General features: G+C 40.2%; 1 protein-coding gene across 1 annotated transcript; it reads left to right on the top strand.

Moving 5' to 3' along the window:
- Nucleotides 1–1,371: 1,371 nt before the first annotated feature.
- Nucleotides 1,372–17,749, top strand: LOC138895698 (uncharacterized). The gene is made up of 3 exons (XM_070180418.1): nucleotides 1,372–1,440; nucleotides 14,601–15,036; nucleotides 17,649–17,749. The coding sequence occupies exons 1-3, from the start codon at nucleotides 1,372–1,374 to the stop codon at nucleotides 17,747–17,749; spliced, it is 606 nt and encodes a 201-aa protein (XP_070036519.1).
- Nucleotides 17,750–24,023: the final 6,274 nt, after the last annotated feature.

A 24,023-nucleotide genomic window follows, 5' to 3' on the forward strand; every position in this document is an offset into this window, starting at 1 on the left:
TGGTTCAAAATAAGTGTCCTTTTATATAATCAAGTTAACAATACATAAATTTTAGGGATTGTTACACAAATAACTCGTCAGATTTAATGTTTACTTTTTCTAACTGGTATTCATAGATTATACATTGATTATACATACTTATGCATATATTATACATAAATTGTTTCGCCGGCTATTTATAATTTAATTATAATTTACTCAAAGCACCTTTTTTAGGAATTAATATTTTTTTCAAGGGGCATGCCAAGATCAAAAACTCTAGTAACATTTCACTTCTATTCCAATTTCCAAGGCGGACAGGGAAGAGATTAGGAAATAGTGCCAGCCCCCCCCCCCCCCCCCCCCCAAAAAAAAACCCCATCCCCCAATTCGTATAGCAAACTTCTAAAATTATTAGGCTCTATTTGGGTCCCATTTCTAACTAATTAGAAGTTAAATTTTGTCCAATCGTATTATTAAAGAAACATGTGAATGTTTTCCATATTTAGGATTAGGAGAGTTTTCTCTTTTCATATTTTGTTAGGACTAGTTTTTTCATATTTGTTAGGACTACTTTATATATATATATATATATATATATATATATATATATATATATATATATATATATATATATATATTCTTGTTAATCAATAGAAGAAGGCAAGACTTTCTCTTTTACACTTAGTAAAAGACGCCACCGCACCGGCGGGAGCGGTGGTGACGAAACAAACTACGAAAGACCATCTCTCAGTACGATATAACGTCTAATGACAATCCTGAGATTTTAATAACATATGTGGATTTGAAGGGAGAAAACTATGATGAATGGTCAAGGTCTATGAGGACCGTCTTGAGGGCGAGGAAGAAATTTGGATTTATTGACGAAACAATCAGGAGACCGGATGAGAAGTCTCCAGATCTTGAAGATTGGTGCACCATCAACTCGTTGTTAGTTTCTTAGATTTAGAATGCTATTGAGCCTACTTTGCGTTCGTCTATACCACACATAGAAGTAGCTAAAAATTTATGGAGTAGTATTAAAGACTATTTCTCGGTCTCTAACGGTCCAAGATATAGTAGTTGAAGGCTGAATTTGCAGAGTGCAAACAAAAGTGCATGACCATAGTTAATTACTATGGAAAATTAATAAAACTTTAGGAAGACTCGCTAATTTTAATCAAACACCGACTTGCGCATGTGGTAAGTGCACATGCGATCTTGGTTCAATCTTGTAAAAGAAAAGGAAAGAGGAGAAGGTACACCTTTTTCTTATGGGATTAGACAAAATAATGTATGGAACAGCAAGGTCGAACTTGCTCGCTCAAGATCCGTTGCCAACTTTGAATCGAGTTTATTTGAAATTGGTACAAGATCGAACGTGTGAAGACGATGGCTCGAGGGATAGATGAACATAGCGATGTTATGGCTTTTGTTGTACAAGGGACACCCCCTATAGAGGTCAGAATGAAGTGAAGGACAAAAATATGTGTTCCTACTGAAAACGAACTGGATATGATTCAGAAAGTTGCTTCCAGCTTATTGGATATCCAGAATGGTTAGGAGACAGACCTCGTGGTGATGGTAAATCAAGTGGAAGCGGTAGAGAAAAATAACAACGTCAGAGGGGTGCAATGAATGGAGGTCACGGACGTGTCGCGGCGTATCGGGCGAATGTTGCACAGATCACGGGAGGTGGCATCTCCATAGCTGTGATGGGGCAGAAAAGGCTTTGCCTCCGAGGTTGAGCAATGTGCAGTGGCCGACGTTGATTGCTATGTTGAATAACCAACGGATAAGTTCGAATGAGAAGAGGACTAGTAAGAAAAATTATGTATCTCATATTATCGATACATGAGTGACGAATCATATGACAAGATGTTTAAAATTATTGTATAATGTGTGAAAAATTGCATGATGTCCTGTGAGTTTTCCTGATGGGAGTATTGTTGTAGCAACCAACGAGGGTTCAATAAACTTGAAGGAAATTTGGTCCTAAAAATATTTTTTATGTGCCCGGCTTAACATGCAATTTGATTTTTATATCTCAATTAATCGACTACTCAGATTATTTGGTCCTTTTCAATAAACTTTTATGTATTATACATGATCGCACCTCGAGGATGCTGATTGGAGCGGGTGAGAAAAATGATCGACTCTACTATTTCTAGAACAAATAGAGGGTATGTGCTTTAAAGGTTGGTGGTGTAGGCTTGCTAGATCTTTGGCACAGACGTTTGGGTCATCTCTCTTTACAAGTGACCAAATTAATTCATGTAGTAGATCTCAGAAAAAATAGTGATGTTTTGGATAAAATTTGTGAGGTATGTCATCGGGCTTAATAAACAAGAGACAAATTTTCTTTTCGTAATAATAGAGCTTCTAGCATTTTTGAGTTGATTAATTGTGATTCGTGGGAACCTTATCGAACAACTTCGTCTTATGGTGCATCATAGTTTTTGACCATTGCAGATGATTACTCGCGTGCTGTATGGATTTTTTAATTAATTAATAAGAAAGAAGTAGTGCAAACTGTGAAGAATTTCTTTGTTATGATAGACAGACAACTCAATAAGTGAGTTAAAACCTTTAGGAGCGATAATTGAACAGAGTTTACATGTATGAGAAATTATTTTTTTGAATGTGGGATTTTTTTTCAAACTTTGTATATAGGAACACACCAACAAAATGGGAGAGTGGAAAGGAAGCATCATCATATTTTTTTATGTACCCCGAGCCTTGCGATTTCAAGGTAACTTGCCAATTAATTTTTGGGAAAATGTGTATTGACTGCTTGTCACTTGATTAATCGAAATTCATCTTCAATATTGAATGGAAAGACATCTTATGATTATTATATGGTCGAGTACCTGAATATGGACATCTTCGAGTATTTGGCTCGCTATGTTATGCTCGAAGCTAAGGGAGGAAGGGTGATAAATTTTCGAGTAGAAGTCGTAGGTGTGTCTTCATGGATATCCCTATAGAAAGAAAGGTTGGAAGGTGTATGATTTAGAGATAAAAAATATCTTATTTCACGAGATGTTGGTTTCTATGAGACTGAATTCCCTTTTGCTTCATAAACATATAACACCAGCAGGGATGAAAATAAAGAAATGTATGTCGAGGAACTAGAGAGGATGAGGAGTCTGATGCGAGGGGAGGAAGTGAATCGATCGAAGCTTGTGAAGACGAGCTTGGAGTGGAAGATCACCACGAATCCGAGATAGAGGTAAATGTTCACCAGGAGATAGGGGCCTAAATTGAGGAAGATGAAATAATAGAGGAGGAGCAGTTGGGATACAGACACCGCCAAAAACACACATTGGTCCGATTACGTGATTATGTTACTAATGTTGTCCATAAATTGAGTTGATTTTATCCTTCATCCACTTCATAACATCACTCAGGTAGGCCTTATCCTTTAACACAATTTGTGAATTGTGATCAATTCTCTGTACAACAAAGGGCTTTCAGTACATGAACATGCTCATTTTTGAGGCTGGATAAGATGGCAAGTGGAAAGAAGCAATGAGAATAGAAATATAGGCACTAAAGAATAACAGAATATGGGTAATAGAGGATCTGCCTCCTAACAAAAAGGCTCTCGATTGCAGGTGGGTTTAAGAGATAAAGTACAACTCTAATGGAATAATTGAGCGATACAAGGCCAGACTAGTTATTCTTGGGAATCATCAAGTATAGGGATCGACTATAATGAAATATTTTCCCCAATGGCAAAGATGGTGGTCGTACGCACATTTTTTGCGATAGCAGTAGCAAAGAATTGGGAGTTACATCAAATGGATGCACATAATGCCTTCCTGTATGGAGATCTTCAGGAGGAGGTGTACATGAAATTGCCTCCTGGATTTCGAGTTACAAGTCCATGAAAAGTGTGAAGACTTCGAAAGTCCCTTTATGGGTTAAAGCAAGCGCCGAGCTGCTAGTTTGCTAAGTTGTCGGCTGCCTCAGAGGACTACAGGTTTAAGCATTCATACCCTGATTACTCTTTTTTCACTCTGAAAAGGGTGAAGTTCGAGTAAAAGTCCCTGTGTATGTTAATGATCTGATTATCTCTAAAAATGATCCTGAGGCTATCGAGTTCAAAATATATCTTGGCAAATGCTTTCATAGGAAGGATTTGGGTAGATTGAAATAATTTTGGGTGTGGAAGTCTCCAGAAATTCGGAAGGCATCTTCTTGAGGCAACGAAAATATGACTTGGATATTATCTTAGAGGTTGGGTTATTAGGTGCTAAGCCTGTGGGAATTCCTTTGGAATAGAATCATCAGCTAGCATTGGTAGGTGGATGAGCCCTTGATGACCCTAAGCGCTATCGTCGTTTGATAGGTCGACTTATTTATCCGTCCAGAATTGTCCTACAATATTCATATTTTATCTCAGTTCATGCAGCAAACCAAAATAAGAGCATTGGGATGTAGTTTTACGAGTTGTTCGCTACTTGAAAGGGAATCCAAGGTATTTTATTAAAAAGCAAATGTGATCTACGTTTCTATGGGTGGTGTGACTCTGATTGGGCTGGTTGTCCCTTGACTCGACGCTTGCTCACAAGTTTGTTTGTCTCGTTGGGTGACTTACCCATATCTTGGAATACTAAGAAGCAACATACCGTCTCTCGATATCTGTAGAGGCTGGATATCGTTCTCTGGTAATGACAATCTGTGAAGTAAAATGGTTGAAGGAAATTTTATCTTGTAATGACCCGATCGGTCGTTTTGGGTAATTGCGTCGCTTTTCTCCTTTTATTGCTTCACACATATGTGTTTATGCTTTTATGACATGCGGGGTTGATTAGATTCATTCCGGAAAGCTTTCGGGTTGATTTGGACCCTTGATTCCTGACTTAGAAGTTTAAATTTGAAAATGTTGATCAACCTTTGACTTTTGTAAAAACGACCCCGAAACTGTGTTTTTATGACTCCAATAGCTTCGTATCGTGATTTAGGACTTGAGCGTATACTCAAAATTTATTTTGGAAGTCCGTAGGTTGATTTGTTTTGATTTGCCAAAATTTGGCAATTTAAAGTTGAAAAGCTTGACCGTAGGTTGACTTTTAGCTATCGATCTCGGAATTTGAAATGCTCATTGTTTGAAGTTATTGTTCGTGTTATCTCTTTCCTTATTGGTTTTCATTACTTGAAGTAAGTGTTCATGTTATTCCTTTACTTGTTGATTTCCATTATTTAAGACTCATTGTTGAATATTATCTCTTTTATTGTGAGTTAGTCTTGTCTAATATTGTGGATATACGTTAGTTCTCTCATTGTTGAGTTATTTGGTGTTGAAATTGTGAAAGTCGTTGATACGTTGAGGCGATGTTGGTTATTGTTGAAACATCTATCTTAATGAGCATTTTTCATCCATTGTTATTGTTGATATTCTTGTATATGTTGTGGTGGAGCACGGGCTATTGTTGTGGAACATTGATATTATTATTGTTGGCAAGTTGTGATATATGGGCACTTGTGTGAATTGTCATTGTAATATGATATTGACGCGCATGCAGCGGTATAAGGCTTGGGGTTGATGTGCATGCGGCAATATAAGGCGGGACTTATGTGCGTGTTGCTTGTAGAGGAACTACGTGAAGCCATGCGGCATCATAAGGAGGGCTAAAGTGCGTGTAGCTATTTCGGAAAAACTGTTTTCAAAACTTATTTTCAAATATAAGGCTCACGCAGCGGTATAAGAAAAGATTGTGATTGAAATTGAGAAAAGTGAATACAAGATGGTACCTCGGTTGTGATTCTTGATTATACGAGGCGGTACCTCGGTTTTGATCTCATTATACACGAGGAAGTACCTCGATGTGATTCTTGCTATTCGTTTCATGTTGCAAGGTGTTTTGGTGAAAAATATATCTTGTTGTGTCATTCCTTATTTGTTCTAGCAGTTGTTGTCCGTACATGATCATTGTAGTACTTTAGTTGCTTCTTTTATATTATTTTCATTGTTGATTTTCGGTACTAGTTCTTGCTATTAGCTTTCCGTATTAGTTATTTATTCACTTTCCATTATATATCCGTATTACAATTTCATACTATCTATTTTATATCCTAGTAGGTGTCCTGACCTAGCCTCGTCACTACTCTACTGAGGTTAGGTTCGATACTTATTGGGTACCATTGTGGTGTACTCATACTACGCTTATGCACATCTTTTTGTACAGATCCAGGTATGTGTCACAACCCAAAATTCATTAAAGGTCATGATGACGCCTAACACCGCTGTCAGGCAAGCCAACCATAAATAAATTAACTTAATTACCCATTTTAGTATTTTTAAAATAAAAATTTGTTCAATTAAATAGTAGAGATAGAACTCATAGAGTAAGTGATAAATATTTTAGCAACTAAATTTCTAAACAACCCATAATCACTCCCAAAACCCGGCGTCACAAGTGCATGAGCATTTACTAGGGAGTTAAAATAAAATACAGCATCTGTCAGGAATACAAATTAGACAGGAAAAATATAAATAACTCCGAAGGAGACTCTGTTGGCTGCGGATCGTAATATAGAATGCAACTCACCTAATTCCCCACATTTTAACCACACCTCTGCGTCCATAAGGCTGCTAGACATATCTATACATGCACAATAAAAATGTGCAATAAGTGTAGCATGAGTACGAAAAACAACGTGTACCTAGTAAGTATCAATCATAACCTCGAAGAAGTAGTGACGAGAGATTGACTTTGACACTCACTAAGGGTCAATAATATTAAAATAGAGATAGTTAAATCAACATGATTTATAGCAATAACAATAATTTTGTTTAACCAGTAGAAATAATTAACTCTTTCGATTCCAATAAATTTTCAATTAGCTTCACAAGCTGTAATAAAATATTAAGGTATTGTGTAATTATTATTATTAGGCACGATTTCTGCCGAGATCGTACGGCCCGATCCAGAGTGTCGTGTACACTGTCGAGGGACGTGCAGCACGATCCATATATGCATCTATATTGCCGAGGCATTCGACCCTCTCCACAAGAAAGGAGGACATTTTCTTAGGTACCTCCGGAATGAGGATATATATATATATATATATATATATATATATATATATATATATATATATATATATATATATAAGACGATGTACAAATTCTTTTAATAATTAATTAATTTATATGAAAATTCAAGTATGTGAGATTTCAATCTTTTACTATCTTCCCTAGCTATTCACAATATAGTTCAAATACATTAATTAAATAAAGAATACAATTAACACACGTAATTCATGATTTATGTCCTAAACTACCCGGACTTTAGCATAAATAGTCATCTCGTGCGTACGTAGCCCCCACAATTAGCAACAATTATTAATTTAAATCACCTATGGGGTAATTCCCCCTTACAAGGTTAGACAAGAGACTTACCTTGTCTCAAAGCTCACTTCCCAATCACAAACGTCGCGTTAAAGTCTCAATTCAATGCCGAAAATTCCGAAACTATCCAAATACTATGAAAATAATTAATACATGCTCAATAATTCGAAATTGGGCTATTAAATTAATTACCCAACCCAAAATGGTAATATTCCTAAAATTCACCCCGGGCCCACGTCCCCGAATTTCGGAAATTTTCGTAGAAAAACGTTACCCATAATCTCAAGAATTCAAATATATAATTTTCATCCAATTCCATGTCCAATTTCGTGGTCAAAATCCAAAAGTACCAATTTTTAGGTTTTTCTTCAAAATCCCAAATTTCTACATATTTTCATGCCTAAATCCATGTATAAACCTTATATGTAACTCACAACTAGTAGAAATCACTTACCTCATGCTTGATGATGAAATCCCCTCTTCAAAAGCTCCAAACATCGCCCAAGCCGTGTGAAAAATGGATGAAATAAACTCAAACCCCGCTTTTAAAACATTATGCACAGCCAAGGTCCGCCCTTCTTCGCGATTGCGGGAGTGCCTTCGCGATCGCGAAGGCTAAGCACACTGCCTCCGCATTTTCCTCTACACGACCGCACACAAGCCCACGTGAATGCGACATTCTGTAACTCAACACTTCGCGATCGCACTCCTCCTTATGCGATCGCGATGAGCAAACACGTGGCATCAGACCATCCCTCATTCCTTCTTCGCGAATGCGTTACCGCAGCCGCGTTTGCATAGCAAAACTACCCACAGCACCGCGATCGCAGGTCCATCATCGTGAACGCATAGAACATTTCACAGTCTCCCCAAACAACTCTACGCGATCGCGGACTTCCACTCGCGATCGCGTATAAGGAAACCAACAACAGTCATGACATCAACTTCAGCAAATCCCCCAAGTCGAATTTCAATCCGTTAACCATCCAAATTCCACCCAAGGCCCTCGGGACCTCCATCAATCATACCAACCCGTCCCAAAACACATTACAAACTTAGTCGAGCCTTCACATCACATAAAACAATGCTAAAACCATGAATCGCACTCCAATTCAATCTTAATGAGCGTTAGAACTTCAAACTTCTATATTCGATGTCGAAACCTATCAAATCATGTCCGATTGACCTTAAATTTTTCACACAAGTCATGTTCGATATTACGGACCTACTCCAACTTCCAGAATCGGAATCCGACCCCGATATCAAAAAGTTCACTTCCGGTCAAACTTCTCAAAAATCTTCAAATTGCTAACTTTCGCCAAGTGACCCCAAAATGACATACGGACCTCCGAATCCACTTTTGGACGCGCTCCCAATACCAGAATCACCATACGGAGCTATTCCCAGACTCGGAATCCCAAACAGACATCAATAACACTGAAATGTACTTTAACGCAAATTTATGCAATTCTTCCAAAATGCTAACTTTCACAATAGGCGCCGAAATGCTCCCGGGTCATCCAAATCCCGATCCAGACATACGTCCAAGTCTAAAATCATCATACGAACCTATTGGAACCTTCAAATCCCGATTTCGAGGTTGTTTACTCAAAATTCCAACCTTAGTCAATTCCTCAAACTTAAGGCTTCTGAAATGAGAATTTTCTTTCCAAATCAACTCCGAACTTCCCGAATTTCAATTCCGACCACACGTATAAGTCATAATCCTGAAGTAAAGCTACTCAAGGCCTCGAACTACCGAATGACATGCCAGGACTCAAAACGACTGATCGGGTCGTTACATTCTCTCCCACTTAAACATACGTTCGTCCTCAAATGTGCTAAGGACTGTTCTAGAGTTGTCCAAAATCACTATTTAACACCTCGTGCACCTACCCGTGCCACCACCACTTAGTTGAGCACATTAGCTCGAGACACACTGAAGATCCTTCATGCTAACTTAGCTAACAAGCTTAAGAACCAAATTCCAACATTCAAAATTCTCCACGATACCAGATTCTAACACACGAACACCGTACCAATCACCATGCACTGTACCAAAACATGATTGTGCACTTGTGCTGAAATCACCTCATGCACCACTTAAGTCGGTTGCCCATAATAACATCCTCCGACCCCAATTGCTTTAAATTTCACGAATCTGTAGCGTATAATACACCCCATAACATATATAAGCCCTACACCAATACTCGTAATACTGCCACGACAAAAGAGATGCGTAGAAACTCTTAACCACTTGCCGAATTAACAAATCATGGAGTCTCTCCTCATGACAAGGACTATCACCTCATTCTGAACTGAATAGCGATATTTGTTTTTTTATATACCTTATATGAATTTGATTGAACTGAATTTAGGTCTAATAGTCTCGTCTCACCCAGTATAAGCTACACAAGAAATAAGACACCTCAAACATTGACCAAGATCTCGTATGACGCCAACAATGCGCAACAGGCAACAAACTCAAATGTGATACATAAGGAAAAATGAACTTTGGAAAGAACTATTCAACCCGCGTAATTAATGTAACAACTGAAAAGATGTCATGAACCTTTATCAGAAACTACAGGATAAAACACACATGAATAGATATAGGGAACTGTGCTCAACATCACACTATTGCGGTGTGCAACCCAATTCACACATAATTCCGTTGCGGCGTGCAACCCGATCCAAACAACATACCCGTGGCGGCGTGCCACCCGATCCACACATGACAATAAATAGGGAAGTACCCATCAAGCCAAAATGCTTATACCTACAAAATACACGAATGTCAACCACAAGTACACCAAGTGCACAATACCATCAGATAGCGCCATATGCTACAAAACTCAAACACGACTAAGGTGCAATAAATGACCTGCATCTCGAGAGCCATCCTGCTCATATAACACCGCAAACTATATAGGATTTCATTACGAGTGTGAATAATCAAACCGCCGCACAACCCACATGGCACAATAGAGACTACGCAAAATAACTAACGGCGAAAATAACATCCAATGCCCGATGTTTGCTTAGTAAGTAATATTATGACGAATGAATATATTCGACCTTACATAGAGCACACATTCACATTAGTCCCACCAACGGACCTCAAACCGATTATGATAATACCATATTGGGCTAATAACCTTTTAACGATTCACAATGGCCCTATTCACGGCACACATGAGCAGTTGTCCCAATCCGAAACAAACTCTCACATCAACTATTGTACCCAAAAATCTCCATACTTAGTTTTTAAATCTTTAATACTCAAGTGACCAACATATCACACTTATACAAATTTCCCCGTGGAATACACTCCCACAACCTTCCGCAACAAACAGCCAAATCTAAACATCAATGGCCATCAACTATGCTATTTCTACATAACTTGCCAGGCATTAACATTTTAATACCCTAACACTACTAACACAACATATACCATCCTCCGACTACCCGTCAATAGTGCCACCATACACTGGACATCTAAAATCCTCCCCCGCTCCTCCGAGCTTGTGATATTCTTATCAAAACCAAATCGCAACCTTGATCTTCAACTTCCAATTTCCATACCACTCACCGCACTTATCATGCCACTACGCGATAATACACATATTCACCATAACCCTTGAACTACTAGTAGAATTAAACACTTCACTGGCTAGAAACCTTCCACTTAGCATCATTTCATAAGGACCAATGCAACACGCAACCGAATTCCCAAATTGTAGAAAAACACAACCTCAAACCACGATCTAAACCGTCACAACTCTTCTAGAATCCATTTACCCAACAAAGCCATTTGAATAAACTACCTCCTAAATCAATCAGTTATTGGTGGCTGTCAAGCCTGCACGTATAACCACAAATTATATGTTATATCTTTACACACCGAATGAACCGACCATTGCCACAATTACACTAATTCAGTCATTACAACCGACCCAACTTCTTTAAATTTACCCTTGATATGCCTTAGAAATAACGTTAGCTCCATTCACAACATATCGAACTCAATACACACTCATCCCGAGTGACCCAGATCACAAGACTACATTATCTCAATACCCATGAATCACCTCATACCTTTATCCAGCGCATGATAGCATCTCCGTCTGGTATACACATTATGCAGAACCTCCCGTAATTCCGAAGCCATTTCTTCCTTTCCTCCATTACTGCACCGCTTACCCGATAATAACATAGAATACTCCAAGTCCCATTATAAATCCACTGCAGAACTCGATCCTTAACCATACCACTGTAACACCCCAAAATTGTTTTGAAGTGTTTTAAGACCATTAAGAAGATTGGCGGGTGCTAATTATATTAATTTGGGTATGAACAAGACTGGTATATTGAGTGATATCAATTGATGATGATAATATATGTATGAGCTGCATTAAGAATGGTTTATGATCTAAGAAGAGCCCTAAGGCTAAGTCAAGTTGAAAATTATATCATGGGATACAATTTCAAGTGAGTTTGCACAAGATCTAATTTCAAACGTGCATAACTATCAATATAGGAAGAGTTGTATAGTGTATAACCTATCAAATTAAGTCCCTTTGAATCTAGTTTCCAACGCATTAAATCGTTTGTCATTTGGATATGTATTCAACACGTTACGGCCATTTTACTGGACATGTGTCATATGCGCGGCCAGATGCGCGGCCAAATCCGCGGCTGCGCATATTTGAGAGTTTCTGCCTCAAATCCGCGGCCAATCCATGGCCAAATCCGTAGCCGCGGATGTGGGAACTCATTAAATAACCCCAAGTCCAGGAATAGAGAGGTGTTAAGTCATTTTGGCCAAAAATCTGATATTTTTTGAGTGAGAGAGTGTGTCCTAGAGTGAGAAGGTGTTCTTCAATAATTGTTCTTCAATTCTTGCTCAAATCTTTGGAGATTAACAAGGAAAAATTACTCGATCTTCATCCTAGAGGTAAGATTCTACACCCTAACCCTTAATTTCGAAATTTTCTTAAAATGGTTAATTAGCAAGACAATTCTTGGGTATGAGAGTTGTTTATTTTCTTGCATGTGTTATCAAAGAGTGTAGGAAGATTGTTGAGCTAAAAATGGTAAAGATTGGTTTGTGGGATGATGGAATCCTCCATTAAAGGACCTTGAAACCTTAATGCACACCTAGTATTTGATAAAATTCTTAAATGAGCTAAAACCATGTGCATCTTCCTAATTTTGGTTCAATTTGTTATATTTCTACAATAGATTAAAGTTGCTAAGAATTCCGAAATATTTTAGAGTTTAAGGAAGCTCGAGTGAGGTATGTTGGCTAAACTCTTCTTTAAGAATTGGAATTTCCATTATCCTTGTAAGCTCCAAGATGTTGATTACAAATCGAGTATTCCGATAAGTTTTGTGATAAAGATATATGTTCAATTCGTATTTCAAATGCTCTTATCATATTGCATTATAAATTGAGGATGTGTTCCAAACTATGGATTGTGTGTAACCATATGTTATAATTTCAAGTCGTGATTTATGTGAAAGTTATTATGTCAAGTTGTGTAGAGATTGTGATTTTGATACACCTCCATCCGCATATATTGGGGTGAGGCGGCATGACCGCTTTGTGTGGGGATTATGGTACAGAGATTGTGATTGTGATATACCTCCATCCGCATATATTGGGGTGAGGCGGCATGACCGCTTTGTGTGGGGATTATGGTACAGAGATTGTGATTGTGATACACCTCCACCCACATATATATTGGGGTGAGGCGGCATGACCGCTTTGTGTAGAGATTATGGTATTGTGGGACTGCACCTCCACCCGCATACATTGGGGTGAGGCTTTACGGCCGCTTTGTGTATAGTTTTGGTATTGTTGTGGCACCACCACCCACATATGTATATGGGGGTGAGTCAACATAGACGCTTTGTATTGGTATTGGTATCGTTGATGCATTTCCACCCGGATACATTGGGGTGAGGCGGTATAGCCACTTTGTGTAGGTTCTTGGTACTGTGGTTATACATCCACCCATATACATTGGGGTGAGGCGGCAGGGCCGCTTGGGTAGAGTTGTGGTATTGTACTTACACCTCCACCTGCATACATTGGGTGAGGCAGCGGGGCCGCTTAGGCGGCAGGGCCGCTTGGGTAGAGTTGTGGTATTGTACTTACACCTCCACCTGCATACATCGGGTGAGGCAGCGGGGCCGCTTTGTGTGAAGATGGTTACAGAGAATCTCATCTTAAATCCTATAAATGACATTGATAGATCTTAATAATCTTGCTTTGGTTTAAATGGTTAGCTATATCATGCTATTGTCTCCCCGATTCATCATATTCATATTGTATTTCTAAATTCTTAAATTTGTGTTTGTTTTTCATACTAGTACTATCCGACAGTACTAACGTCCCTTTTGTCAGGGGCGCTGCATCTTTAAATGGATGCAGGTAGTTCCACAACAGGAGGTATTGATCAGTGATAGCAGAACACCTTCTTCCCAGCTGACTTGGTGAGCCCCACTTCATTCTGGGGTCATGTATCTTTTGTCCTTTATGTATTCTGTTTGAGGTATAGCCGGGGCCTTGTTGCCGGCATTATCATTGTACTCTTGCTTATCTATAGAGGCTCCGTAGACATAGTGTGGGTTGTGTATTGGTGTTGGGAAAGTCAAAATATGTTATGTTGTAGTTGTATTATTTGTCCATTTGAGACTTTAATAATGATGAACTATTGGTAATGAATGGGTATTGTAGACATGAACACCTTTTTGTCCAGTTAATGAAAATATGTATTATCTCCATTCGTGGATGAATTTGGGTAGAATTAAATCTAATAGGTTTGCTCGGTCGGGTTCACTCGGTTGAGCGCCGGTCGCCCTCCTCGGTTTTGGGGCGTGACAAGCTTGGTATCAGAGCCTAAGGTATTAAAGTGTCCTAAGATATCTCGGAGCCGTGTCTAGTAAAGTCCTTATTATCGGTGTGTTGTCGACCACATCTATAATTAGGATTCTACATGGGAATTTAGGAATAATACCCTTCTCTCATGTTCTTAATCGTGCGATAAAGCTTGTTGTAGGATTGTTCCTCCTTTAACTCCTGCGTTCTAATTTTCAGTACATGGCACCTAAGAAGAAGGTAAGAACTGGCCAAAGAGCCAATATCACCCCAGGAGTGACAGTTGACTCTATAATTGATGATGCGGGTGAGCACCCGAGGAGTGAGAATATTCCTCCAGTTACTATACTGCCTAACTTTACTACAACTGATTAGACCGCACCTGTCCCTACACCTACAGAAGGTGCGACAGTTCCTCCAACTGGTATTCCAGTTCCAGCTCCATCTCTAGCTTCCGATTCTGGTGTATCTGATATTGATATTAGGGGAGCCATACAAATGTTGACACAGTTAGTGGCTTCTCAGGCCCAAAGATCGAGTTTTGGGCCTACTTCTTCCAGTCATCCAGGAGAATCTGCTAGTTCTAGGGTGAACAAGTTTCTTCAATTAGATCCTCTAGTGTTTACAGGTACTAATCCCGAGGAGGACCCCCAGGACTTCATTGATGATATGCACAAAACTCTCTGGGTTATGCATGCTATAGAGACAGAGGGAGTAGAATTGGCCTCCTACCGCCTGAAAGGGGTGGCCTACTCTTGGTTTGAGTTGTGGGAGGAACCCCGTGGGGAGGGAAGCCCTCCGGCAAGGTGGGGTGAGTTCACAGATGCCTTTATGGATCATTTCTTGCCTGCCGAAACTAAGGTAGCTCATGCCGCTGAGTTTGAAAGCTTGAAGCAGGGTAGTATGAATGTGTGGGAGTACCATATGGAGTTTGCGCACCTGTCCAAGTATGTTATTCACATGTTGCCCACTATGGAGGCTAGAGTGAGCCGGTTTGTACAGGGCCTTAGCCCCTTGGTTATCAATGAGGCCTCTACAGTTGCCTTAAATTACGATATGAACTATGGTAAGATGGTGGCATTTGCTCAAGCCACAGAGACCTGTAAATTGAAGAATAGAATAGAGCATCAGAGTAACAACAAGGCCCGGTCCGCAGGCAACTTTGGTGGTTCTTCCGGTGGTGGTAGGTCAGCATTCAGGGGAGCGTCATCAGGAGCTTCCCAATCATTCACCCAATCTTTGATGGGTGCACAGTCATCTGGACCCAGTCAGGGCAACAGGGGACCCCACCAGCAGGGTCGGCCCGACAGAAGGTTTCAACAGCGGAGGCTCCCATGCCCTAAGTGTGGGAGGATGCACTTTGGGTCATGTTTCATGGACCTACTAGTATGCTATGGGCATGGTTTGCGGGGTCACATTCAGAGAGATTGCCGCTCGTCCCGCAGAAATATGGGCAGAGGCACAGCACAACCAGCTAATTCTATAGCTACTACATCCACAACACCTCCAGCTCGAGGTACCCCAGCGCCTGCGGGGCGTGGTGCAGCTAGGGGTGGTGCACAGAATTCGGGAGGACCCAACAGATTTTATGCTATGCGGAGACGTCGAAAATCAGAGGCTTCTCCAGATGTTGTCACAGGTATATTGACTGTCCAATCTCAAGATGTATATGCTCTTATTGATCCCGGTTCCATTTTGTCATATGTCACACCTCATGTTGCTATGGAATTTGGGATAGAACCAGAACAGCTTTATGAGACGTTCTCTGTATCTACTCCGGTTGGTGAGTCTATTTTGGTCGCACGGGTTTATAGGGATTGTGTAGTCACATTGCGTGGTCGGGGCACCGTGGCCGATCTTATTGAATTGAGAATGGTCGATTTGGATGTGATAATGGGGATGGATTGGCTTTACTCTTGTTTTGCCAAGCTTGATTGCCGAACCAGATCTATTAGGTTTGAATTTCCAAATGAGCCAGTTATTGAGAGGAAGGGTGATGATGTAGTGCCAAAGGGTAGGTTTATTTCTTACCTTAAGGCCACGAAAATGATCAATAAGGGATGTATTTACCATTTGGTCGGAGTTACGGACTCCGATGCTAAGGCACCTACACTTGAGTTCGTGCCTGTTGTGAATGAATTTCCGGGAGTATTTCCGGATGAACTCCCTGGGATCCCACCAGATAGGGAGATTGATTTTGGGATTGATGTGATGCCAGACACGTATCCTATATCTATTCCACCCTACAGAATGGCACCGACAGAATTGAAAGAGCTAAAGGAGCAATTGAGAGATTTGTTAGAAAAGGTTTTTAACCGGCCAAGTGTGTCGCCTTAGGGTGCACCGGTCCTTTTTGTAAGAAAGAAAGATGGGTCACTACGTATGTGTATTGACTATCGGCAGCTTAATAAGTTAACAATAAAAATAAGTACCCACTGCCAAGGATAGATGACTTGTTTGACCAATTGCAAAGTGCTAAGTACTTCTCCAAAATTGATTTACGATCCGGGTATCACTAATTGAAGATCAGGGAGCGGGATATTTCGAAAACAACTTTTAGGACCCGGTATGGGCATTTTGAATTTCTGGTGATGTCTTTTGGGCTAACAAATGCCCCAGCAGCCTTCATGGATCTTATGAATTGAGTTTTTAAGCCATTCCTCGACTCCTTTGTGATAGTGTTCATTGACGATATTCTTGTATATTCACAAAGTCAAGAGGACTATGCCGATCATCTCAGGGTAGTTCTACAAACCCTGCATCAGCACCAGTTATATGTAAAGTTTTCAAAATGTGAATTTTGGCTTGAATCAGTCATATTCTTGGGTCATGTAGTTTCTAGTGAGGGAATTAAGGTTGATCCTCAGAAAATTTCAGCTGTGAAGAATTGGCCGAGGCCTACAACTCCAACAGAGATTCACAGTTTCTTAGGCTTAGCTGGGTATTACAGAAAGTTTGTGGAGGGGTTTTCTACTCTTGCCTCTCCATTGACTAAATTGACGCAGAAGGCAATTAAGTTCCAATGGTCAGATGCTTGTGAAAGGAGTTTCCAGCAAATGAAAGCAAGATTGACTACGATGCCGGTGTTGACTCTACCAGAGGGTATAGATGTATTTGTGGTATATTGTGATGCTTCAATAATCGGGCTTGGGTGTGTATTAATGCAACATGGGATGGTGATAGCTTATGCTTCTAGGCAACTAAATAATCATGAAAAGAACTATCCAACACATGATTTAAAACTTGCGGCAGTGGTATTTGCATTGAAACTTTGGCATCATTATTTATATGGGGTCCATGTGGATATATTCACGGACCAAAAGAGCCTTCAATATATTTTCAAATAGAAGGAATTGAATCTGAGGCAGAGAAGATGGCTTGAATTACTCAAGGATTATGACATTGATATTTTATACCATCCAGGGAAGGCTAATGTTGTGGCGGATGCTCTTAGCAGAAAATGTATGGGTAGCTTAGCACACTTGGAGGCATATCAAAGGCCATTGGCAAAAGAAGTTCACTGATTGGCTAGTTTGGGAGTTCGTCTTACGGACTCTAGTGAAGGAGGGGTAATTGTGCAAAATTGGGCTGAATCATCGCTTGTTGTGGAAGTCAAAGAGAAGCAATACAACGATCCATTGTTGGTGCAATTGAAAGAGGGGATTCATAAACATAAGACCACAACCTTTTCTCTTGCCATGGATGATAGTACACTAAGGTACCAAGGGCAACTATGCGTTCCAAATGTGGATGGTATCCGTGAAAGAATTTTAACTGAAGCTCACACTTCTAGGTATTTTGTGCACCCGGGTTCTACAAAAATGTATCATGATCTTAAGGAAGTCTATTGGTGGAATGATATGAAGTGGAATGTGGCGGACTTTGTAGCAAGATGTTCGAACTATCAGCAAGTGAAGACCGAACACCAAAGGCCCGGTAGGTTGGCACAAAACATAGAAATTCCAATATGGAAATGAGAAATGATTAATATGGACTTTGTGGTAGGATTACCACGCACTCCACGCAAGTTTGAATCAATTTGGGTGATTGTGGATCGACTCACGAAGTCAGCACACTTTTTGCCGGTTAAGTCTACCAACACAGCGGAGCAGTATGCTTAGTTGTATATCAAAGAAATAGTCAGGTTGCATGGCACCCCAGTTTCCCTCATTTCTGATCGGGGATCACAATTCACTGCTAATTTTTGGAAGAAAGTTCAGCAAGGTTTGGGTACTCAGGTGAATCTCAGTACAACCTTTCACCCGCAGACTGACGGGCAGGCAGATCAGACTATTCAGACGCTTGAGGATATGTTGCGCGCTTGTGTTATAGACTTCAAAGGTAGCTGGGATGATCATTTACCACTCATAGAATTTGCATATAACAATAGTTATCATGCTAGCATTCAAATGGCACCGTTCGAGGCTTTATATGGTAGGAGATGTAGATCTCCCATTGGGTGGTTCGAAATTGGGGAAGCAGAGTTGATAGGGCCAGACCTTGTGCATCAGGCTATGGAAAAAGTTAAAATCATTAAGGAGCGGTTGAAGACTGCTCAGAGTCGACAAAAATCCTATTCAGATGTTCGTTGTAGAGATTTGGAATTCAAAGAAAATGATTGGGTATTTTTGAAAGTTTCCCCTATGAAGGGTGTAATGCGATTTGGTAAGAAAGGGAAATTGAGTACGAGGTATGTCGTACCGTACAAAATCATTCAGAGGATCGTAGAGGTAGCATACAAGCTTGAGCTACCACATGAGATGTCATTAGTACACCCGGTATTTCATGTGTCTATGTTAAAGAAAGTAGTTGGAGATCCGACGATCACTGTTCCGGTTGAGACTATTGAGGTAAATGAAAAATTTACTTATGAAGAGATTCCAGTTTCTATTATTGATCGGCAAGTCCGAAAGTTGAGAAACAAAGAAATTGCATCCTTGAAAGTGCTATGGCGAAACCAATGGGTTGAAAAGGCTACTTGGGAGGCCGAGGAAGATATGAAGAAAAAGTACCCTTATTTGTTTGAATAGCTATATAATCATTCTATGAAATTGTTCCCTATGAATTACGTATCATTTGTACAGCTTATGTTAAGGGTGTTCCTTTTTGGTAGTATACTGCTCGTGAAGCCACGGTTGGCATTGTTTTAATGTTATGTTGCCTCATTGGTTAATGTATATGTTGTTAGGACTAGTTTTGGTAATTCTCTGGCAGGTGGTTAGGCCCAATTGAAGAGGATACTCTGCCGAAATTTCTGAAAGTTTTGGGAGTTAGCCAAATTTTGGGGCCTTAAGGAAGATGAAATGTAGGATGAATATCTAAGATCTATATGAAGTCAAGAACGATTAAAGATACTGGTTAAAGTGAAAGGAGGATAATACTGAGCCTAATAATGACTTGTAAAACATTCGAGGACGAATGTTCTTAAGTGGGGGAGAGTGTAACACCCCGAAATTTTTTTGAAGTGTTTTAAGACCATTAAGAAGATTGGTTGGTGCTAATTATATTAATTTGGGTATGAACAAGACTGATATATTGAGTGATATCAATTGATGATGATAATATATGTATGAGGTGCATTAAGAATGGTTTATGGTCTAATAAGAGCCCTAAGGCTAAGTCAAGTTGAAAATTATATGATAGGATACAATTTCAAGTGAGTTTGCACAAGATCTAACTGCAAACGAGCATAACTATCAAGATAAGAAGAGTTATATGGTGTATAACCTATCACATTAAGGCCCTTTGAATCTAGTTTCCAGCTCATCAAATTGTTTGTCATTTGGATATGTATTCAACAAGTTACGACCATTTTACTGAACATGTGTCATATGCGCGGCCAGATGTGCGGCCAAATCCGCGGCCGCGCATATTTGAGAGTTTCTGCCTCAAATCCGCGGCCAAATCCGCGGCCGAGGACATGGGAACTCATTAAATAACCCCAAGTCCGGGAATAGAGAGGGGTTAAGTCATTTTGGCCAAAAATCCGATATTTTTAGAGTGAGAGAGTGTGTCCTAGAGTGCAATTCTTGGGTATGAGAGTTGTTTATTTTCTTGCATGTGTTATCAAAGAGTGTAGGAAGATTATTGAGCTAAATATGGTAAATATTGGGTTGTGGGATGATGGAATCCTCCATTAAAGGACCTTGAAACCTTAATGCACACCTAGTGTTTGATAAAATGCTCAAATGAGCTAAAACCATGTGCATCTTCCTAATTTTGGTTCAATTTATTATATTTCTACAATAGATTGAAGTTGCTAAGAATTCAGGAACATTTTAGAGTTTAAGGAAGCTCGAGTGAGATATGTTGGTTAACTCTTCTTTAAGAATTGGAATTTTCATTATCCTTTTAAGCTCCAAGATGTTGATTACAAATCGAGTATTCCGATAAGTTTTGTGATAAATATATATGTTCAATTCGTATTTCAAATGCTCTTATCATATTGCATTATAAATTGAGGATGTGTTCCAAACTATGGATTGTGTGTAACCATATGTTATAAATTCAAGTCGTGATTTATGTGAAAGTTATTATGCCAAGTTGTGTAGAGATTGTGATTTTGATACACCTCCATCCGTATATATTGGGGTGAGGTGGCATGACCGCTTTGTGTGGGGATTATGGTACAGAGATTGTGATTGTGATATACCTCCATCCGCATATATTGGGGTAAGGTGGCATGACCTCTTTGTGTGGGGATTATGGTACAGATATTGTGATACACCTCCACCCGTATATATATTGGGGTGAGGCAGCATGACCACTTTGTGTAGAAATTATGGTATTCTGGGGCTGCACCTCCACCCGCATACATTGGGGTGAGGCTGTACGGTCGCTTTGTGTATAGTTTTGGTATTGTTGAGGCACCACCACCCACATATGTATATGGGGGTGAGGCAACATAGACGCTTTGTATTGGTATTGGTATCGTTGATGCATTTCCACCCGCATACATTGGGGTGAGGCGGTATAGTCACTTTGTGTAAGTTCTTCATACTGTGGTTATACATCCACCCGCATACATTAGGGTGAGGCAGTGGGGCCGCTTGGGTAGAGTTGTGGTATTGTACTTACACCTCCACCTGCATACATCGGGTGAGGCAGCATGGCCGCTTTGTGTGAAGATGGTTACAGAGGATCTCATCTGAAATCCTATAAATGATATTGATAGCTCTTAATAAGCTTGCTTCTGTTTAAACGGTTAGCTATATCATGCTATTGTCTCACTGATTCATCATATTCATATTGTATTTCTAAATTCTTAAATTGGTGTTTGGTTTTCATACTAGTACTATTCGACGGTACTAACGTCCCTTTTGTCGGGGGCGCTGCATCTTTAAATTGATGTAGGTGGTTCCACAGCAGGAGGTATTGATCAGTGATAGCAACACACCTTCTTCCCAGCTGACTTGGTGAGCCCCACTTCATTTCGGGGTCATATATCTTTTGTCCTTTGTGTATTCTGTTTGAGGTATAGCCGAGGACTTGTTGCCGGCATTATCATTGTACTCTTCCTTATCTATAGAGGCTCCGTAGACATAGTGTGGGTTGTGTATTGGTGTTGGGAAAATCAAAATATGTTATGTTGTGGTTGTATTATTTGTCCATTTGAGACTTTAAAAATGAAAAACTATTGGTAATGAATGGGTATTGTAGACATGAACACCTTTTTGTCCAATTATTGAAAATATGTATTATCTCCATTCGTGGATGAATTTGGGTAGAATGAAATCTAACAGGCTTGCTCGGTCGGGTTCACTCGGTTGAGCGCCGATCGCGCTCCTCTGTTTTGGGGCGTGACAACCACGAACCCGAAATCTTTAAGCACTGTACTCCCACTCTGACTTGTTCCCAAATATGATCAACTCCAAGGCTCTGCTAGCACGTGAACGCCATCTCAAAGAAGCACCCGGCTGAATCACCTTCCTTGTACACCACATCTACACGAAGCATAAATCTTGAGTCTTCTCAATCCTGAACATGAATCGATAAGGCCAATTGTAGCACACGTTGCTCAAATCCTTGGCTCAAATCACCACTGATGTTCTTTTTCCTTAGTCATAATAACCCACCAATATTCCTATAACCAGAAACCTCATAAGTACACAATCATGCAATCCAATCGTAGACGATGGAGATCTCCCACTTAGGTCGTAGCTACAATTTCATAACCCTAGAACCTACCAAGATTCCTTCTTCTTCATTGACATGACCTCGCACAATCGACCAGCCAAATTCCTCGAAATCTTCCTGTTAACCATTTCATGAACACTCTGAATCACTAGCCACATATACATGCTCGACCTCTTACTGGATAGTCAGTAAAATTCTTCGTAGAAGCTTCATCAATACCACACAACCACTAACCTGCTCACATGAGATATCCCATATGTGGAAATTCCATGTCGACATTCTCCAACCACGCTGCACCGAGTACAATTACCACGAAACCAATAAACCATCCTCAGCCCCTGCTCGTTCACCAGCTGTACAAGTCCGTTCACTCCTCATGGACATCAACGAAAGGTGCGACAATACATTCCAATCCAAAGTCATGTTGTATCCTGCTTCATTTTAAGCAACTCCCTCCTATCACATCCAATCTTCCTCAATATAGCAGCCAATATTCCAAATTAAGCTCGTAGACCTAGTCACTATCCACCACAAATCCCAAATCACTCTAATTTCCCCAAGGCGTGTGGCTATCCTACCACAGAACCCGTATGCCACTCTGCCACTCTCCTACTTTGGTCAAATCCTCCTTTAAGCAACTACTCAACTCTTGTTTCTCACACTCGGCCTTTTAGAAGTTTAACCACCGTGAGACACCTCCCACATGTCCTTCCTCATCCTTCGCTGCCCAATTGTTGCCTTAAATCAATATCTATCTCTGTAGCACTTGAATCAATAGATCGCCACCAACTTTAAACCTTTCCGAGGATCCTCTTTCTCGAGCCATCAATACTAGGAACACCGGTTCGATCTTGAACCACTGCATACCGCGATCTATAACAGCCACTTTCCCGGCATCATTTCACAATACCCTATCCCAAAGGGGAATTAAAGAGGGCCACAACACTAGCGAGCTTAACACCTTCCATTAAGGACGATGTCACCACATCACAGATGAAGATTTCACCACACTCAAAAATACCAAGTCTCGTTACCCCATCGATCTAAACCTGAGCATCCGCAGTCCAATTTCCTTTCCTCCACTAGAAATACAATACCGACTCTCTGAATCATGCACGGAGCAAAACCTCCTTTCAAGTCATTCACTGCCCCGATGCATAGACAAACATCCTACCATTACACAACACTATGCGATAGCAATGCATGAGTCCCCAAAACAATCAATTCCCAATCTCAAAACCTTAAGTAATACTGATACTGAGCTGAAACGACAGAGCGACCTTCCGCAAGGCGACGACAATAGCCCAATCAAATACGTAGGGAGAAACATCCTGCACCACATCTGTAGTACCACTAAACTTCCTCGATTCCCAATTTATGACAAGCGCTTCACGTCACATAAGATTTAATAGGAAGGAAATAAGGGCATAAGCCTCAAAGGAATCAAATCACACGATGAGGACTCAAGAAAAGGAAATGCTCCTAACAACCCTGTAGCATCTCGAAGATAAGTACATACGTCCCTATACCAATCCGCAAGACTCTACTAGACTTGCTCATGACTCGTGAGACCTAAGTGAACATAGGGATCTGATACCATGTTGTTACGACCCAAAATCCATTAAAGGTCGTGATGGCACCTAACACCGTTGTCAGGCAAGC

This window comes from Nicotiana tomentosiformis, chromosome 7 (genome assembly GCF_000390325.3).
Source record: "Nicotiana tomentosiformis chromosome 7, ASM39032v3, whole genome shotgun sequence".
Classification (NCBI taxonomy): Eukaryota; Viridiplantae; Streptophyta; class Magnoliopsida; order Solanales; family Solanaceae; genus Nicotiana; species Nicotiana tomentosiformis.